This window comes from Mauremys mutica, chromosome 9, assembly GCF_020497125.1.
Source record: "Mauremys mutica isolate MM-2020 ecotype Southern chromosome 9, ASM2049712v1, whole genome shotgun sequence".
Classification (NCBI taxonomy): domain Eukaryota; kingdom Metazoa; phylum Chordata; order Testudines; family Geoemydidae; genus Mauremys; species Mauremys mutica.
The window spans coordinates 70,729,059-70,750,064 of record NC_059080.1 but is presented as its reverse complement, the minus strand read 5'-3'; the positions used below and the strand labels follow the sequence as shown (position 1 = coordinate 70,750,064).

The 21,006-nt window shown below is 45.5% G+C and overlaps 1 protein-coding gene across 3 annotated transcripts in view; it reads right to left on the bottom strand.

The window, feature by feature from the left end:
• COL4A3 (collagen type IV alpha 3 chain) overlaps positions 1 to 21,006 on the bottom strand; it is a 120,228-nt gene that overhangs the window by 46,242 nt on the left and 52,980 nt on the right. For all 3 annotated transcript variants that reach the window (XM_045031181.1, XM_045031180.1, XM_045031182.1), the window contains 11 exons: positions 19,666 to 19,728; positions 19,381 to 19,437; positions 17,350 to 17,394; positions 15,930 to 15,983; positions 15,629 to 15,670; positions 14,126 to 14,213; positions 12,960 to 12,995; positions 8,219 to 8,383; positions 5,870 to 5,962; positions 4,228 to 4,323; positions 957 to 1,027 (listed from right to left, as the gene is read on the bottom strand). In XM_045031181.1, the coding sequence (XP_044887116.1) occupies positions 957 to 1,027; positions 4,228 to 4,323; positions 5,870 to 5,962; positions 8,219 to 8,383; positions 12,960 to 12,995; positions 14,126 to 14,213; positions 15,629 to 15,670; positions 15,930 to 15,983; positions 17,350 to 17,394; positions 19,381 to 19,437; positions 19,666 to 19,728 (810 nt within the window). The remainder of the gene's footprint in view (positions 1 to 956; positions 1,028 to 4,227; positions 4,324 to 5,869; positions 5,963 to 8,218; positions 8,384 to 12,959; positions 12,996 to 14,125; positions 14,214 to 15,628; positions 15,671 to 15,929; positions 15,984 to 17,349; positions 17,395 to 19,380; positions 19,438 to 19,665; positions 19,729 to 21,006) is intronic.

Sequence of the window (21,006 nt, the reverse complement as noted above, 5' to 3'; positions counted from 1 at the left end):
AATCAGAGCTGCCCGTAGCATTTTGGGGTGAGCCAGTCAAACATTTCCAGTGCTTTGTAGGGGAAATGGAACCCCATGGCTTGCACTGGGGTCTAGGGATAATCACCAGCATTAAGAACAGGTTTATAAAGGACAATTATCTGAATAAATTTGAGGTTTGGAGTGCATGTAGTGAATTTTAACATACACACAACACTTTAAACACATTAACTAATTAGTCTCCACAACCACCTTTGACTGTGAGATAGGTATCATTGTCATTACCATCTTTATTTTATAGCTGAGGACACTAAGATAGAGAGATTTGACTAAGATGATAGAGGAAGTCAGGATCAAGCCTAAATTTGAACACAGGAGGCTCTTGCTCTTAGTTCCCTTTAAAATTCAATAGGTCATGCTGCCTCTGACATTACCTAGATAAGTCATTATAGCCTCTGGTAATGGGTTTCAGAAGATGGCCTATAGGTGGTCATCTGGGAGAGGACCATATAACAGACATAGTACCATGAGTGACAATGGGCAGCACTGCCCCTATAAACATGCACTGATCTGGAGAACTTCTAAAAATCAAAGGACCAGTGAGCATGTATTTCCTGAAGCTCAATGGCCAGCCCAGGCATTGTAGTATTCATGGTGATGTGTATTTCCTTGTGATAATCAGGAAAAATGTATGTTACACTTTTCACCCTACTGGTTGGTTTACACTGGTTCATATTTTTGAGGATATCTTTACCAGGAAAAAAGCTAAAGCACATTTTTTCCACACCCTTCCCCATTTTTTAATTAAAACTGAAATTAGCCCTAATTCTAGATTCTGAAAGTACCACCTTCCTGGAACCATGAAGCTAAAATAGTAACAGTATATCCTGCATATGGCAATACAGCTAGACACCACGATTCTCAGCCCACGAAAATTCAATATTGCAACTGAAAGATCCATTTAACTTAAATCTTACTTGAGGACCCGAAGGCCCTTGTGCCCCTGGAGAACCTCGAGATCCTTTGGGACCACTTATTCCTTGTCTACCTGTGACAGGTGAAAGATTAAAGGAATGAAAAAAACTGATTTGACAGGCTCTGGTACTAACATACAATACAGAGAATTGCTGCCTTTCGGATACAACGCACATCAACAAACTGCCTTGGAAGACACATTGGTAAATTGCTGGCTGGTGGGTGTATAAAGAAATCCCTCCGGTATACTTGTTGTTTTGGAATTTCTTCCTCCCCATTATTAATTTCCTAGAAAAATTACAGTACAGGCTCCCTACTAAAGGTTTCCTAGGTAAATGTTTTCCCTGCCAGAATTAGTTTCCTTCTAATCGTTCCACTGGAGAAATTGTGTGCGTGATGGTGGTGGGCATCGAGTTCACCCTCTGTGAGATTAAAAGGACTGAAGTTTGCCCCCCTAAATCAGCAGCTTATTCTAAGACCGAAAGGCTCCATATTCAGCTCCAATCTGTAGCACATTCATAGCATCTAAAACCAGAAGGAATCACTGTGATCATCTAGTCTGACCTCCTGTATAGTACAGTCCACAAAACTTCCCCAAAGTAATTCCCAGAGCAGGTCTCTTAGAAAAACATCCAATCTTGATTTAAAAATGGTCAGCCATAGAGAATCCATCATGACCCTTGGTAAATTTATTTACAGCTGCCTTAAATTTACCTTTAAATCAGGTTTGTTTTTTAACCAGCAGAGCCTTCTTCCTCAATTGTGGCTTTTTGGGCATCTAGTAAAGTGGGGCAGGCAAACTTTTTGGCTCTAGGGCCACCTCGGGTACAGAAATTGTATGGCGGGCCAGGTAGGGAAGGCTGGGGGAGGCTATGCCTCCCCAAACAGTAAGGCGTGGCGTGGCCCCTGCCCCCTATCCAGCCCCTGGAACTCCCACCCCCATCCAACCCCACCCCTGACTGCCCCCCGGGACTCCCACCTCTATCCAATCCCCCCCTGCTCCCCACCCTCTGACCACCCCCAGGACCCCCACCTCTATCCAATCTCCCCTGCTCCCCACCCTCTGACCACCCCCGGGACCCCCACCTCTATCCAATCTCCCCTGCTCCCCACCCCTTGACAGGCCCCCTGGGGCCTCCCCACTCCCTATCCAATCCTCCTTGCTCTCCCCACCCCACGTTACCTGTGGGGTGAGGGAAAGGGCAGCTCCGTCCTTTCCTTGTGCATTTCCCCTGCTCATTTGGCTGCTCTCCCTGGCAGTCAGGCAGGGCTCGCTCCCTGTCTGGGCTTGGCTGCTGGGGACAGGGGCCAAGATTGTTGGGGGTAGAGGGGGGCTATGGCTTGCTCTGCCCCTGTCCCCAGAAGCAGGGCTCAGGCTCCTTAACTTCCCTGCTGCAACCCGCTCTCCTCCCCACCCCCACCCCCCGGAACTCTCCCTGCTCCCCACTCCCTGAAGCACCAGGTCTGGTGGCGCTATAGCTGTGCCGCCTGGCCAGAGCTGAAGTCACGCTGCCCAGGCGCTGGGGGAACTGTGACTGCAAGGGAGGCAGCGGAGCAGAAGAGGAGAAGCCAGGGGCTAGCCTCCACCCTGCTCACTATGCTGCCAGGGAGTTGGGCTGGCTCTTCACAAGCCCATCCTGACACCGCTCCCTGGCAGGAGCTCAGGTCCCATTTTTTTTTTTTAAACAGGGGAGCCAAGAAATCTGCGGAAGGTATGATTTCAACACAGATTTCCCCCAGGAGTAATACATAAGCTACCATTAACTTTTAGTTGTGTGATCAGTTCCACTTTATCTATTAAGACAAGGTCTAAGAAAGAATTCTCCATGGGGGGAGGGATAGCTCAGTGGTTTGAGCATTGGCCTGCTAAATCTAGGGTTATGAGTTCAATCCTTGAGGAGGCCACTTAGGGATCTGGGGCAAAAATTGGTCCTGCTAGTGAAGGCAGGGGGCTGGACTCAATAACCTTTCAAGGTCCCGTCCAGTTCTAGGCGATTGGTCTATCTATCTCCAATTATTAAAAAAAATGTGCTGGCTGCAACACTTTATTAGGAAATTGTCATCCATAATGTTTAGAAATTCAAAGGATGTTTTAGTACTAGCAGCATAAGACCTCCAGCATATGTCACTTAAATGGAAGTCCCCCATGATCACACAGTTTCCCCCCATAAACATTATAGATGGGTGTGTAAGGAGGCAGTCATCTTGTTCCCTCGCGTGATTTGTTGGTCTGTAGCAGACACCAATAACCCATCTTGTGCTTTATCTCTTAGGATAGTGGTTCTAACCCGGGGGCGAGTTGCAAGCAGGTTTCAGATGGTCCCAGCAGGGCCAGCGTTAGATTCGCTGGGGCCAGGGCAGAAAGTCAAAGCACCACTGCAAGGGGCTGAAGCCCAGGTCCCTGAGTCCTGCCATCTGGGGCTGAAGCCAAAGCCTGAGGCCCCTGTGGCATGGGGCCCTATCCCCTAACACTGGCCCTGGCTTTTATATGCAGAAAACCAGTTGTTGTGACACAGAGGGGCCATGGAGTTTTTAAAGCAGGGGGTGGTAGGCTCAGAAAGAAAAAGGTTGAGAACCCCTGTGTTAGGCCATTGATCTATAAGCATGAAAAGTTCATTTTCTTCTGTGTTAACAGTGACTTGGACACAGGTAATGACAGAGTGCCACTCCCTCTCCCTTTTTCCCCACACAATCCTTCCTAAATAGGTTATAACCATTGATGTGGGAATCATCCCACCAGGTTTCAGTGATACCACCTAAATCAAATTTATGCTCATAAATGAACAATTCCAATTCCTCTTGTTACCAGGCTCCTAGCATTTGTGTACAGTATAGGCAATTGAAGAAGTCTTGTTTTCATGTTCTCTGGTTTCTTGATTTTGTTGTCAACATCTCAGTTTTGTGCCGAGTGCTCATATCCTTCCTCTTTTTTTACCTTCTCCTTTTGCTCTCAGTGTAACCCCTCCTGACTACCTTAGCCAACCTGTCCCCAAGGAGATAGCCTCCATCTCCATAGGAGGGGAACCAATCTAAGAACTGTACAGCCTGCTCTTCCCATAGAAAGTGGACCAGGGGCCACAAAATCAAAGCCCTCCATCCTGGATATACAGTCCCTGGCCCCAAACCTCCAGTGTCAGGCAGTTTTGAGTATTGATTAAAAGAAGCATCTCATTGTAACTGAGAAAATGCTGTTGGATTTGTGCAGCTAAAGATGGTGCATGAAGAAACATTGGCATTTCCCAATAACAATTTAGTAAAGCGAAGATATTTTACCAGTAACTCCTTCTTGACCATCTTGCCCAGGAGCACCAGGAAGTCCAGATCCTCCTGGTATATAACTGCATTGATTACAAGGACTTGCTTCTTCACCTGGAACAAAATTATACCTTCATTAACTGTTATAGTGGCAAATTACTTCCGTGTTCAATGAATAGCTTGCATCAGGCCCGCTCAACTACCTAACATATCTCCTGGGTTAAAGAGGTGTGAAAACACTGGGAATACAGCTTCATTTTAGTCATTAATCATCAATAATCAAGGATTTACAGATCCTTTTAAATACAGTCTGGTTTATCTCTTGGCACCAGAGACTACAGCACTATCAATTAAAAGACAAGATCACCCAGTTTCAATAGCCTGGTTTTTGTTCACTATTTAGTATTCTGCTGAGAAACACACTGTCATTTTAAACAATAAGCCATATCCTATAAAGCAGGAGGAAAGCATGCCCAGGCCTTTAACTCCTATGCATGGTGGTTCCACAATAGGTTGGCTGACCCTAGAAGTTGTCATCATGAGCATGTTGGAAAATACAGAGCTGCAGTAGTCCCTGTGGTGCAATCTGCAGGGGGACACAGAGTGGCCCAGGCATGGGGACCTCATTTCCAGCCTCCTCTCTCACATGGCAGGCAGGGCCGGCTCTAGACCCCAGCGCGCCAAGCAGGCGCGTGGGGCGGCCCTTTCCCGGGGGGGCGGCATTTGGCTCCGGTGGACCTGCCGCAGGCATGCCTGCGGGAGGTCCACCGGAGCCCGGGACGAGCGGACCTGCCGCAGGCATGACTGCGGCGGGTCCCCTCTTCCCGCGGCTCCGGTTGAGCTAAACAGCAGGTCCGCTTGTCCCGGGCTCCAGTGGACCTGCCGCAGGCATGCCTGCGGGAGCTCAACCGGAGCCGCGGGGAGAGGGGACCCGCCGCGGGACCAGGAAAGGGCGGCGCAGCGCACCGCGCTGCTTGGGGCAGCCTACTTTCTAGAGCCGCCCCTGATGGCAGGAAGAGGTGAGGATTGTGGGAGTGTGTGACTCTCCCTTCCCCAGACTGTCCTGAGAGGAACTGCCCTTTGTCTCACTGGAGCAGTTATCTGGCTCCAGTATCTTGGCAGAGCAAGGGGGAACTTGGCCCTCTTGCTGTTTGCAAAAGGAAGACATGGAGAAGTCCTGCTAACACAAATTAATTCATTAATTAATTTCTAATTGGTAATTCCCAAGGAGTAGCCAGAATCAGCATAATAATTTTTAATCCCTCTACAGATCTCGTTTTTTAGCTGAAAAGAAATGATCAGTTCATGTCAATCACAACACAGCCCAATCCTGATCTCATACGTGTGGGTGTATTGTAGAAACCCTGCTGCACTCAGTGGAGTTACACTCACATGAAAATGAGGTACAGCAGAATCGGATCCAATTATTTAGTCTGACAAACAGTAGAATGATCACATTCAGTTCTGTACTGAATCTTGACTGAATCTGACTTTTCAGCTCAGTTGTTTTCTGTAAATTACAGCAGCTTTCTTAAACATGGAACAGTTTGTTGTTCGATAGAAAGGTTAAATGAAATTTCTGCATCTCGTTGCTCCATCTGAATCAATAGTAAATTAATTCTAGGAACATATTTTCACACACACACACACAATTGCTGACCTTTCACTCCACTATCTCCTGGAGGTCCTGGAGGTCCCACACATCCAGGGTTTCCTGGAACTCCTGGTGGGTGCATTTCAAACGTTACTTTACCTGATGATAGGATGAGTATGACAAAATTAATTTAGCAGACTGTTCAAAGAGTTTTAGTTTTTGCAAAGAGAAACAACGATAAACACCACCATGATGGGTTGTAGAGGATATTCAGGCTCAAAGGAAGAACAATCATATGCTAAATACATCTGAAATCTTGGAGAAAGAACGACAAGCCCTTGTACATGGAAGTACAAGAGGAAAAATCTGGTAAAGCAGCAGAAAAATCTCATTTGGTCTGGTGGATATGTTTGTGCTAATGGGGTGATGACCTTTAAAGAACACAGTTCTGTGACTCCAGACAAAGATTTTGTACTTTTATTTTGAATGAGAAGTAAATAAATTAAAGCTCCAGGTATGAAAGGGGAAACTTTGAACCCCAAATTTATGTTGCTCATGTCTCTTCATCAGCGCTGCTTTCGGCATTCTCAGCTACCTCAAAACAGAAAAGCCTTTAGAAATAGCACAATGTATTACCACCAGTAACACTTGGGCTAAAACCAATTGCAAAGCCCTACTGTTTATAATACAAAGTAGGCTTTATTTGGCTTTACCATGAATTGCTACTTTGAATAAAAAATTGGTTCTGTTGCACACCCATTTGAATCCCACTGAGTTTGCATCTTCCTCAAATTTTATAACCTGCACTTAGCTGATCACCCCATTTCTCACTTACCAGCATTGCAAGGGGCGTATTCTCACACAGAATTACTGCCTCAAAGCCCACTGTAGTCAGTAAGAGCTTTGCCATTGATTTCAATGGGGTTTGAATTAGGCCCTGTTGAATTTACTGTTCCAGATTTACAGAAATTTTGGAAATGTTAACCACATAAATAGGCTTTCCTTTAACATCGCCAGAGTGTTCTTCATGACTTCTTTCTTACTCACTGTGCAGCAGATGTGTCACTCTTGTACAGAAAGTCCAACTCCTCTGTAATGCTGGAAAGTCCTTACATTTTTCATATAGAATCTCAGAATAATGATGGATCCCAGCACCTTGTTACACGCACTGTTTCTGTTAATAATGTACACAATGTTTGCTCTTTGGAAATCCCATTCAACCAGGCTATTCAGAGTATTCTCAAGAAGTCACTTCTCATGAAGTGTTAAGACACTGGCCCACCTTTCTGATCTCAGGGTATGTCTACACTACGGGATTATTCCAATTTTACATAAACCGGTTTTGTAAAACAGATTCTATAAAGTCGAGTGCACGCGGCCACACTAAGCACATTAATTCGGCGGTGTGCGTCCATGTACCGAGGCTAACGTCGATTTCCGGAGCATTGCACTGTGGGTAGCTATCCCGTAGCTATCCCATAGTTCCCGCAGTCTCCCCCGCCCATTGGAATTCTGGGTTGAGATCCCAATGCAAAAACAGTGTCGCGGGTGATTCCGGGTAAATGTCGTCACTCAATCCTTCCTCTGTGAAAGCAACGGCAGACAATCATTTCGCACCCTTTTTCCCTGGATTGGGAGCTCATCCAAGAATGCAAATGCTTTTCGGAGACTGCGGGGACTGTGGGATAGCTGGAGTCCTCAGTACCCCCTCCCTCCCTCCATGAGCATCCATTTGATTCTTTGGCTTTCCGTTACGCTTGTCACACAGCACTGTGCTGTGGCCTCTGTCTATCATAGCCTGGAGATTTTTTCAAATGCTTTGTCATTTCGTCTTCTGTAATGGAGCTCTGATAGAACAGATTTGTCTCCCCATACAGCAATCAGATCCAGTATCTCCCGTACGGTCCATGCTGGAGCTCTTTTTGGATTTGGGACTGCATCGCCACTCGTGCTGATCAGAGCTTTACGCTGGGCAAACAGGAAATGAAATTCAAAGGTTCGCGGGGCTTTTCCCGTCTACCTGGCCAGTGCATCCGAGTTCAGATTGCTTTCCAGAGCAGTCACAATGGTGCACTGTGGGATACCACCCGGAGGCCAATACCGTCGATTTGCAGCCACACTAACCCTAATCCGACATGGCAATACCGATTTCAACGCTACTCCTCTCGTCGGGGAGGAGTACAGAAATCGGTTTAAAGAGCCCTTTATATCGATATAAAGGGCCTCTTTGTGTGGACGGGTGCAGGGTTAAATCGGTTTAACGCTGCTAAATTCGGTTTAAACGTGTAGTGTAGACCAGGCCTGTGTGATACCAGCCAATTCCACAGATGTTGAAATTACTCTGGATTTGTGCCAGAGTAATTGAGACCATACTGTGTCCATTATATACACAGTCACATAAGATCTATGCTGTACCTGGCTGTCCTGGAGGACCTGGTGATCCTACAGAGCCAGGTCTGCCTGGAAACCCATGAAGTCCTGGAGACCCCACAGCATTCATGCCAGGCTGTCCTCTCTCTCCCTTAATTCCTTTCAGTCCTGGATATCCTTGTGGGCCATTTACGCCAGGTCTCGATACACCTAACAAAAGATAAAGCTGTTATTTAATTTCAAGGATCCTAGATGACCTTAAGAGTTTTTTAAAAGTGTGTTCTGTAACACGGCAAGGTGGACCACGTTAGAACTTTTGTTTCTATCAATCAAATGTGTGTTGAGTTTTGGCCATTTAGGGTATATGTACACTGCTGACTTTACATGTATCCAGGAGCGAGAATATGCCCTCCCCTCCCTACCCCACCTTGTCCACCCTCAAAACACCTGAAACCTGCATCTCAGGATGGGTAGATTCCGAGCTAATTATCTTGTCTGAAGGTGTGAGTTTGTGTTCGGGTCAGCTGTAACCACTCAACTTTGCCGGTTGATGTGGCGAAGGCGTGGTAACTAGGTCTCAAATCTCACTAGTTCTCCACTCCCATGCCCACAATTCCCTGTACCCATATCTTTCTAGGACACTAGAATTTTAATAAATATCTGGCAGGAGTACAGGTGGCAGCACAGTTTTACCTGGTGCAGCAAGGACAGCCCCATAAACACTCATGTTTCTAGAAGGCTGGTGAAGTATGGCATTGACCATTCTGCTGCTCAGTGCCGAAAAAGAATGAAGCACTTAAAACAGCAGTACAGGAAGGTCTGGGACTTGAACAAGGGTAAAAATTTTACAAATATTTACTATATTATCAATCAAAGGGAAAAAATGAGAAATTTTGTAATTTCTTTATTACACTTCAGGCAAGCCACAAGCAAAATCCAAACAATCCTCAATGACCATAACTGCACCAAATCCCCAGCACCAAATCCACCCCATATTACGAACACATTTCAGGAAATCTGTTTAGAGGGGTTCAGTAGTGGGTGAATTGGGGCAAGCACTTACATGGTTACAAACTGAACAATCATGCAATTACTTCAACTGTCCCCATCCCAAACGGTAAACACATTCCAGGAAAACTGTTAAAATGGATTACATACCAGCATGAACTGTGACAAGCACAAACAGTGACAATCCCAGCAAATGCAAATCAGATCAAACTAAAATAATAAAAAGCCACTTGTGGCCGATACCAATTTTGGCATGTACCTTCATTTAAGGTTAAATCAGATTTACGAAAGGCTATCAAAGTGCTCCCCAGTAGCAGCACAAGTCAGACATCATCCTCTTTCTCCCAGCACTGCCAGAATCTATCAACTCTTATTTTCCTTGCCAGTCTGGACCCAGCACCACTCTGGAGCTGGTTGCCTGCACTGGGCTTGCATTACAATCAATGTCCTGAGCCTACTCCAGATGGAAATACTTGCCTTTTGCCTCACCAATATTGTGCAGTGTGCAGCAGGCCACGATTATATAAATGGCATTGAGCACACTGGCATCCAGACGTGTTGGAAGGCTGTGCCATCTAGCCTTGAGTCTACCAATGGCACATTCCACTACCATCCTGCAGCTACTGAGCTCGAAATTGAATTCTCTTTTCCCAGAGCCCTGACATCAGTATACAGTTTCATGAGTAAGGCTACCTTTTAATCATGAAGTATTTAATCATGGGTATTTTTAGTAAAAGTCATGGAGAGGTCACAAGCAATAAACAAAAATTCACAGCCTGTGACCTGTTCATGACTTTTACTAAAAATACCCATGACTAAATCTTAGGGGCTCTGAGGGGCTCTGAGGTGCTGCTGCTGCTCTGGCGGGCTCCAGGGTGCTGCTGTTGCTGCTGGGGGAGGGGGACTGCTCGGGGTCCTGTGGCTGCTCTGTGGGGTGGCCCAGGGGGCCATGCCTGGGACCACTGTTGCTTCGGCAGCCCCCAGGGCCAGCTGCCTGGGACTGCCTGAGCAGCGGCCCATGCAGCTGGTCCTGGGGCTGCCCCAGCTGCTCAGGCAGCCCTGGGATCAGCCACACTGCTGCTCCAGAAGTCACGTAGGTCCCGGAAATTCACGGAATCTGCAACTTCTGTGACCTCCATGACAGCCTTGCAGCCTTATTCATGAGCCGTGGCAGGAGTGGGTATGTGGAGTTCCCCATAATAACTATTGGCACAGATACACGTTTCATAACAATATTGTTTGTTGGGAATAAAGTATCTGCTTCCCCCTTCAAGTACCAGTCAAATATCCTTGGCCCCCTAGCATCGTGAACCTTTGTGGTTCACATAATCACTAGCCCCCTTTGTCGGGCAAACTATGGGCATCTGAGTGCCACTGATGGACCTAGCGGAATTTGGGTGCCCCAGCGTAGTTTCAGTCCCCCATCCTCTGAAAGCCAGCTATTATTTCAGAAACATTTCTTATGTCCACCACCAGTGAGTAAACCACACCATTAATTGCTTCACAAACCTCCATTCTCACAACCCCAACAGATGACTTGCCAACACCAAAGCAGTTTGCTATGTACCTCTAGTTGTCCGTACCACTAAGCTGGGGTTGCATCGGACTTGCATCCGAAGAAGTGGGTATTCACCCACGAAAGCTCATGCTGCAAAACGTCTGTTAGTCTATAAGGTGCCACAGGATTCTTTGCTGCTTCTACAGAACCAGACTAACACGGCTACCCCTCTGATACTTAAGCTGGGGTTCTCAAACTTCATTGCATCGCGGCCCCCTTCTGACAATAAAAATTACTACATAACCCCAGGAGGGGGAACTGAAGCCTGAGCCTGCCAAAGCCCCAACACCGTGCGTGGGGGACAAACGCCAAAGCCCAAACCCCACCGCTCAGAGTGGGGGGCCAAAGCAGAAGCCCAAGGGCTTAAGCCCCAGGCAGGTGATCTGTAACCTGAGCCCCCAACCCAGGACTTTTTGGCCCCAGGTGGTGGGGCTCGGGCTTCAGGCCCACGCCCCAGCAAGTCTAATGCCAGTCCTGGTGACCCAATTAAAATGGGTCGCGACCCACTTTGGGATCCCGATCCATAGTTTGAGAACCACCGCGCTAAAACTTTCCTCATCAAGTGGTCAGGCACTGGAGGATTGGTGCTAGTTCCTCACATGGCCCCATGAAGGTCTGTTTCCTCATTCAGAAGTTCTGGAGCCACTGCTGGTTTCCCCAAGTCTGCAAGATGATGTGATCATGCCACACTGTGCTACTTCTCCTGCACCAGAAGCGTTGGTAAACCAAAGGGATTTCATGGCAATAGCAGCATTGTTCATGTCTTTTCCAGTCTGCCATGAATTAATTGCTCTCATCTCCCAAGTCCTGCTGTTTCTGACATCTCAGAAAATTCTCCTGAAATGCAATCCAGCATGTCGCTGAGCACCTATTCCACTGTATAAATGTTTCACCCACAGAAGGAGCAGGAGCAGTCCTCCAATGGATCCATGACTTTGACCAGACAGAAGTGAGAGGTGACATGACCTGGAAGTGCCACTGGTAAATGTAAGAAGGCGGGGAAAAACGTCTTCTGCACAGGGGTTTAGGAAGGAAAGGAACATGGTACCAAGAACACACCACAGATCAGTTCCTGGAGTGGCTCCATCTGATGCAAAGAATACTGGAATACGACCCCTGAAATGGTAGCACTAAACTTGGGTACCTAGAGCAGCAGTGTGGATGTGGTTTTCTACGTGTGACCAGCACAACAAAGGTGCACTCTCAGGGTGGATTTGCCTGGATTACACCTGCGTGCACATGATCTAGTACAATAACTCCCCACTTAAAGTCATCCCAGTTAACGCTGCTTCGTTGTTATGTTGCTGATCAATTAGAGAACATGCTCATTTAAAGTTGCGCAGTGCTTCCTTATAATGTTGTTTGTCAGCTGCTTGCTTTGTCCACTGCTTGCAGAAAGAGCACCCTATTGCAGCTAGCTGGTGGGGGCTTGGAACCAGGGTTGACCAGCAGCTCCCCTATCAGCTCCCTGCTCCCCTAAGTTCCCTGTGCCGCAGCGCTCAGCAGGCTATCAATTGCTAGCAGTGCAGCTGTCCCTCCCCGCACTGCCATGTGCTGCTCCTGCCCTCTGCCTTGGAGCTGCTCCCGGGAGCTTCCTGCTTGCTGTGCATGGCGGGGGGCTAATGTCAGGGGGTCCCCCTCCCCTCTGCTCCTGCCCCTCACTTACCCCATCTCCATAGAGCACTGGGGGACACAACAGAGCTCAGGACGGAGGGAGCTTACTGGCAGCAGCTGCTGTCTCAATTTGCTGATCTACTTAAAAAGGCAATGTACTTAGAGTGGGGTCAGTGTACTTAAAGGGGAAATGTGCATCTCTCTCTCTCTCTCTCTCTTACACAGGGTGTGTGTCTCTGTCTGACATGCTGTCTCCCCTCCCTCCATTTGTGCTACCTTGTAGAGTGTGAGGCTACATTAACAACGTGTTAACTCTTGAGGGCTCAGCCAAATGCTAGTTCATCATTTAGCAGTAGGGCATTCCCTGGGAAATATCCCACCCTCTTCCACCCTCTGACTTCACCAGCTCAACCAACCTTCACAATCATCATTGCGAGGAGTTACTGTACTCAGGTATGCACATCAGTGTAGACATACCCCTAGAGACGTCCAATTTCAAACATGAGAAATGATCACTGCCTTCATAATACTAAGTAAGTAATACTAAGTAAGCAAAATGAATACTGCATTAGGCTTTTTAGTGTGCTGTAGGTTCATGACACATACCTGGTCTTCCTGTCACACCTAGGGGACCTCTTGGCCCTGCAAAAGCAATATATTAAAAATCTGAATTAAACCACTGTATATATTGGATTTTCACTATTCAAATACCTGCGTTGGTGTTTTTAACTACATGCCGGATTGTATAATAAGGCTGAACAGCAATTTTGACTTAAAAACCAAAATGTTACACATATTTGAACTTTGAGTTTTAATCTGATTTTGCCTAATAGGGATTTGTCACTTATCCAGTCCTGCAATTGTTACACAAAGAACTGCCACTGACATCCAATGAGAGCTTTATGTGCACAACAGTTGTGGGATCAGACCATTACAATAGGCTGAGTGTTGAGCACCCCCGCAAGGTATTGGGTGCCCTCAATTCCCACTGGCTTCCGTAACATGAGTAACTATATACAGGTGAGTAGCCCCCATTGAACTCTATGAGACCACTTGTGTATATAAAGGTTTACAGGATTGGGGCTCTAAAGAATAAAGTCAGGGTTGGTGAGGATGGATACGAGGCAAACAAATTGCATCTACTGTGTCAAAGTTTAACACACAAACCCTTCACTACACTGTGATGTGTCCTGAATGACAAACTGATCAGGGTTTGGTTTTGATTTTTGGCAGTATGTTTTCATTTTATAGCATTACCAAATTAAAAAAACCAAACAGTTAAAACCCATGTTGATGCCTTTATCATTTCCGAATGGCATGCATTAAAATCAGGATGAAAGGGGAAAAATTAGTGTGAAATAAATGCTCTTTCCTAGGGACTGATTATGGCCTTCATCTTTCAATTCCTTGCCTGGTGTGTGGCAAAGATGTGTTGATGTTGATGATGATGTGGTCCAGTGAGAGTGTGAGCAGGGGCACACAAGTAAGGGTGAAAAGAACAGAAGTAAGTGTCAGGGTCCTTGTGTCCCTTCTCCCATAGTCTGAATATGGCCTTCATGGTGATGCTCAGAATACAAGTCAGGCACTTAGCTATGAGCCTCTTCGGTCTCACTTCTACTTGATGGCAGTAATTTGATGGCTGCATAGTGGCACTCTCATGAGTGCAGGCTCAGGTTCCATGTGACAGCTCTTCCTCCCTGTGCTGTGCATGATCAAGCCCTTGCCATAGATTTCTTTTTCTGTTATGTTTATAGTTTTCAGAGCACTCTCACCAGGTATGCCAGGTTGACCTTTCAGTCCTGGGGGTCCTGGATATCCTCCATCTCCTTTTTCACCAGCCACCTCATCATAATACTTTGTCTTAAAAGGGACAGCGAGAGAGAGAGAGAGAGAGAGAGAGAAAGAATAGTAACAATGAAGAGAAAGGCAGTCTTCCATAACGAGTGCTTGACGTGAGTAATTTGCTTTTAGATACACCTGATTTTTTCCATTAACTCTCAAACCCCAGGTCATGTAGGCTGAGGGAGGTTCCTGTATGTCAGGATCCTTCAGTTTACTTGCAAGACACAGGGTCTGGAGAGGCTGCATGACGCTAAACAGCAGCTAAACCAATACTGATTATTCCTAGACTGGCTGTTCTGTTGGGAGAAATATTGGGACCTAGCCCATTCTTTTGACCTTATGACATCACGAGACCTTGTATTTGCTCATTGCTAATTCCAGAATAATTGTTCACAAGCCACCGTATTTGAAGTTAAGATCTATATTATGTGTAATGATCTATGGCCACATACATGCAGACAGTCCTGGGACTTTCAGCACTACTTGCACTGAAGAAGAAATTTCTAACCTGTGAGTATAGTCACTAAGGCATGCTGCAAGGTGGAGACATTCACAAACATTAAGCCAGTGTATTATATGTTCATAAAGGATGGATGTTCCCATAAAATAATATTACAGTGCTACCAAGTTTGCATGAAACATGTGCATGAGCAAAAGTGGAACTTAGAGAGAACAATAAGTTATTGCTCCTCTGTGGATTATTTTCCAGGTGAATAAACCAAGTTGACCATCAGCCACCTTTCAAACCATTGTATGTATTTCATTCGACAGTGGCCAGATAATCACCATTGCCTAACCACATGCAGTATAGTGTGGCATATATAAATCAAACAACATAACATGAATGTTAGCCCTGAAATTAAAGAAATGTCAAAGACTGAGCCTGAAGCTCACAAATAGTTTTCATTTACTAATTTATTTATTTTGTACAAAGCTCTTGCTAAGCCAGATGCTACAAACAGGTTCGTGTTTTAAAAAAGGACTGCGTGTAAGCAACTGGGGTCAAAGGTTGCCCTCAGACATGTACATGGGCTTCAAGAAAAGTCTGAAACCGCATGCATGCATCAATGAGATGATTTTGCTTCTAGTTTACAAAGTCTTTTGGTATTTAAAAACTAGAAGCAATTGTTCTAGACATGATTATGGTTTCACTTCGGAAATTTAACTATTGTGAACTTTCATGACTGTTTCATGACAATTAACTCTCCAGTTGAAATGAATGAGGTGGGTGCTTCTTAGGGCCCATTCTTGCAATGAGCTCTGCACATGGAGGGAGAGCCCCACTGACTCCATATTTTGACACAGCAGTGCTTTAGCCATGGCACCATGGGGATTTCACTATGGCAGCCTTCAGTCAAAATGGCATTACTTTTATGTGAACATTTAAAAAAAAATGACATTACCAGGTTAATCTAAACACAATTTGCACTTACGGGACCAGGAAATCCTAGTGGGCCAATGTCTCCTTTCCTCCCCTGCATGAGAAAACAGAAATGGGCCATCAGTTAGATACATTAAAAACAACATACTCAGAAGCCTTCACAGACTATGTTAATCAGACAGATCTCTTAGATGAACTTCATATTAAGTAGAGCTGAGTGGATTGCTGTTTATGGTGTTTATTAAATGATTTCACTTATGAGGAACACTGTATGTCTAGTGATATATGAGCCAAAATCCAATAAACAAACAAGAAAACCCAACCCCAAAACAACAAGGATATTATGTAATTACCTTAGTGCCTGCTATTCCAGGTGATCCTGGGTAGCCGTGTTCACCCTTCTCTCCCTGTAGATGAGAACACAGAATTATTATTAGGGGTTAGTCTTCTACCTGTTTCATACATAAAATCAACATTAAAAGCTTAGATCATTCCTACTGATGGAAAAAAGAGTGAGAGTGTCTCAGGGGAAGGAAATCCCTGTGAGAATTCCTGTACGGAGATCTCCCCACAGCATCCTATTGAGGGTGGGGTTTACATGCCTATAAGCCCACCCTTCAAATCTGGCAGATCAAGGCAGGGCTGCCCAGAGGGGGGGGCAAAGGGGGCAATTTGCCCCGGGCCCCGCAGGGGCCCCCAAGAGAACAGCGGAGGCTCCCCCCTCCGCCCCTCTCCTGGAGCCTCAGCGCTTGATGTCTCCGGCGGAGCCCCTGAGCCCCGCCCTACTCAGAGCCCCGTGGTGAGGGGGCGGGGCTGGGAGCTCAGCTCCCTCCGCTTGGCGTGGAGCTCCCAGCCCCGCCCCCTCACCACGCGGCTCTGAGCGGGACGGAGTTCAGGCCCCGCCGGCCACACGCTGCCGCTGTTCCGGCGAGGCGCTGAGACTCCGGGTGAGGAGGGAGCCAGGGGTAAGAGGCTGGGGCCGGGCCTGGGGGAAGCGGGACCCGCCGCCGAAGCGCAGCCCGGTCTTCGGCGGTGAGGGGCCCTTCCGTTCCGGGACCCGCCGCCACCGAAGTGCCCCGAAGACCCGCGGCGGGGACCCCCCCCCCGCCGCACTTCCGCAGCGGGTCCCGCTTCGGCGGTAATTCGGCGGCGGGTCCCGGAACGGAAGGGCCCCCCCGCCGCCGAAGACCCCGGGCCCCCGGAATCCTCTGGGCGGCCCTGGATCAAGGGACATCTTCAGGAGGACAAGTACATGTGCATGGAGGCCCTCTATCCCATACTGGCTCTAGCCACCTCAGGGCCTCCCCTCAGTGCACTATAGCCCATTTGAAGCTTTGCTACTTGGACATCTCTGATTGCGGTTGCCCCCACGACTCCCAAAAGTTTTGAAGCAGAAAAAATAATGCGTTATCAGCTGTATTTTCTTTTCTGACTCATTTTAACAGAGCTGGATGGGGGACAATGTGAATATCCCCAGCCCAGCCACTCCTTCCTAGAGACTTCCCAGGTCTGTGAAGGGTCTGGAGGGGAAAGAAGGCTACAGAGGCAGCCGGTCCCCTTGTCTGCATGGAAGACTGCATGCAAAGCATCCCCTCTGTGCTTGGATCTCTGGCCCAAAGCTTGGTGTATAGGAATACAGTTTCAAAATGTATTCAGATGTACATTTCAAGTGCAAATCGAAGTAGAGAAGAGCTGTAACACAGAGATGCAGTTCTGTCACACTTACACAGCTCTTATTAATATAATAGAACAATTAAAAGGTGTCTTCATTACCAGAAAGCCATGTGGACCGGGGGTACCATCTTTTCCAGGTTTACCCTACCAAAAAAACAAACAAACCCCACATGCACAATCACAAAAAGGTAACGAGTGATGCTGCATTCTAGAGAACAAATGGCCAAATTCTGCACTCATGTCTGTGCTTTCTACCCTTACAGCTCTAGGACAGAGATTTAAATTATTTTAAAATATACATTATTGTTGCTAATCACTTATTGCTCTGCCAATGTACACAGAGACATTCCTCTGACTAAAGAGCTAATAGTCTTACAAAGCGGTGGTAAATGCAGCCTCTTTCACCAGCAGAGTCCCACTGACCTGCAGGATGCTCTTTGAAGTGAGGCAAACAAAAGACAAGACAGTAAACAAGATAACAGCTCTGATAAAGGAGACTTCTCAGGAAATAAGGTAGAAAAGACTCATGCAGGAAATGGGTTTAAGGAATGATTTGAAAAGGAGAAAAACGAGAGCAGCCATTTGGTGAAAAAGAATTGGGAGACTGTTCCGAACGTAGCGCAAGCAGGAAATAAAGTGTAAAAGTAAGAGTGGAAGAAGACCACGACTAAATTATTTGGGGCAGAGACTGTAATTTTTTGTGTGCATGTACAGAGTTTGGCACAACAAAGCCCTGGCTTGGTTGGTCTCTAGTTTCTACTGCAGTATAAATAAAAAAAAAATTAAAAAGAGAGGCCTAGGAAGGAGAGTGTGTGTGCAGAAGGAGAATAGGAGGAAACAGGAAGGCAATGAGATGAAGGCATGAGATGAAGGCAAACGAGAGATTATTTAGCACTTTGAAGGAGCATGAGGAACTCAAATTTGATGCAAGAAAGATGTGAGTCAGTGAAAAAATACGAGGTGGGTGGAAAGTGAGTCAGTCAGAGCAGTAGGGGAAGAAGTTCAGTTTAGCAGCAGCTTTTGGATATACTGAAGAGGGGAAAAGATTACATGGCAAAAGATGGCCAAGGCATGAGCACTTGCACTAGAGAGAAGAGGGGAATACTGAAAGAATGACATGACTTAACAAGAGATGGCCAACACAGTGAGGCTTGAACTAAGAGGGTAGCCATCACAAATGCACTTGAGAAGAAGCAGTGGAGGCTGAGGAGGAATCATGAGAAGCTGTGCCATGTTGGGCAACATAAATATTTACTATTTTGCATTAAGAAGTCAAACAGAAAAGAGATTTTTCATAATTGACCTTTTTATAAAAATAGCCCAGTCTTGCAGTTGTTACTCATATGAATAAAACTATTGTAGCCTTTGATGTGAGGAAGGGCTGCTGGATCACACCATAAGTAAGTGGTACAAAATTAGCAGGCTCAAAGGCTGAAAACTGATTCTTTGAATACATTTCCTGTTTCTTTCCAAATCTATATGTTTCCTACAAAGATTATAAAAACTAGCACTCACACCTGTCTATTAAACTCTTTTCAAAATGTGCAGAGATAAAATTAACCTCTTATACCTTCATTGCTATCAGTCTTATTATTTATATGCAATATTTCAAACACTGGAATCAGTCCTTTGAAACTATGAAATACCGATATGGTAAGAAAAGTAGCTAAAGATGGCTCCTTGCTCCACAGACCTATTGGAGTGGAGTGTATTCAGACTCATGTCTTCTGCCTTAATTGACAAAAATAGGTCTACTTAAAATATATCTTTACTCCTGCTAGCACTGCACAGTCATTGCATCTATTGGAGAGCGAGCAGGATTCCTTTCTGGCTTATGCATCATAACAGAACTGTTGACCAAGTTCCAATCAGAGAACCTTTGCCCTATGATATGCAGAAGTGCACCCTCAACTGAGCTTTAAGTACAGCTCAGGAAGCATGTGCCAGAAAGAACACTCACTTGACTTTCAGATTCCAGGTTGAGTTCACTGGACAAAAATCTCTTTTCACCTATAAGCCTAGTAAATTTGCTCTGGAAGTCATTGAAAGACAAAGCTGAAACTCCACAATAACTCAGAAATATTTTCAGACAGGAATGGCACATTAAAAGATTTAATTTTTCACACGTACCTGCAGGCCAGGCTCTCCTGGGTCACCTTTTTCACTTTGAAAATCTCCAGGAAAACCCTGTAACAAATCCACACATTTTCAGATTCACATTTTTGCATCTTAATCCATTTTGTATTATTTTATTACCTTGTACAATAAAGTCTGATTACAGCCACTGTTAATAGATCTTAAATTGATGTCTAGACGAAGTAGTATAAATATGGACTCCAAATAGCAACGTTTTCCATGTGACTGTGATGCTGTATGAAGGTCCTGGATTTTGAGAGATTTACTTTGATCACTTACCAATGACCCAACTGGTCCTGGGAGACCCCTTGATCCTCTCTCTCCTTTATCTCCTTTCAAGCCCTGTCACAACAAAATAAAATATTTATTTAGTCTTTCAGATTTTTCAGTGCCTCCAAAAAAAACCAAACTCTAGGTGTTTTATACATAGGGAAACCCAAATTACAAACAAGTTTTAATAATTAAGTAAATTAAAAGCTTCATCTGGGTAAGGCAGAGATAATGTTAGTAGCTTGATTAAGCAGGTAGAAAAGTTGGCAATTTTTTATCACTATCCGTGACTGAGGTGATTTGCCATTTGCAAATGAAGGGACCAATCATTTTCTCAGATGTTTGCCTCTTGGACTGAAATTTTCCAGGTTTGTTCTTAACCTGAGTAAAACATTTTTGAAAAGTTTGAACAAAAACAGTTTAATCGTTTTCAAGTGAAAAAGGGGGAAAATATACTTTTACCCGTATAAAAATATTTTTGTGAGCCTTTTTGGAACAGCTCTAGTGACTCAGGCACCTAGATACCTTTGAAGATCTGAGCCTAGCTCCCATTGATTTCAACGGAATATCAGTGCCTAAATAAATACCTTGGAGGATCTGGGCCTCAGAGATTTGGGATAAAAACTTGAAATTTGTCAGGGACATGGGCTATATGTCAACACAGCCTTTTGCAGTCTACTGAAAATCCATTTGGTTTGGACAAGTTGAAAGCGTTCTACTTTGCACATAACCACTGGTTTTTGTTTCCACAACAGGTTTTTTTTTACAAATGATCACTAACATCCCACTGGCACTCTGCACATGTGCATATTGGTATCATTGCCTCATCTATGACAGCTGTATGAACATATAATAAGAGCTTGCTATCTAAATAGAGAAGACAAAGGGAGGGAGAAATAAATTATTATTATCCCCATTTTCCAGATATGGAAATGAGGCATTAAAGGACAGATTTTCAAAACTATGTAGGCACCTAGTGGGATTTTCAAAAGTGCCTAAGCAAGTTAGGCACCTAACTCTGAACTGAGTTCAAGTGACTTGCCCAAGGTCACGCAGGAAGTCTGTGGCAAAACTGGGAACTGAACCTAAATCTCCTGAGTCCCAGACCAGTGACTCAGTCACAGACTGTCCTTTCAATTGCCAAGACAGTCTCATTCAATGCACAACCTCTCAATGTTCTATTGGTTTGGCACATGTGTGTGCCAGAAAGTTGAGTGGAATTTCATTTTTAATGTGTGGGGGTGCATGGAATATAAGGATGTGGATGGAAAGAGGCCATACGTCTAAGCTGCCCTGCATCATTCTATGTGACATATGAAGGTGTGCTTAGGAGGGGGCTGGGCTCTTAAG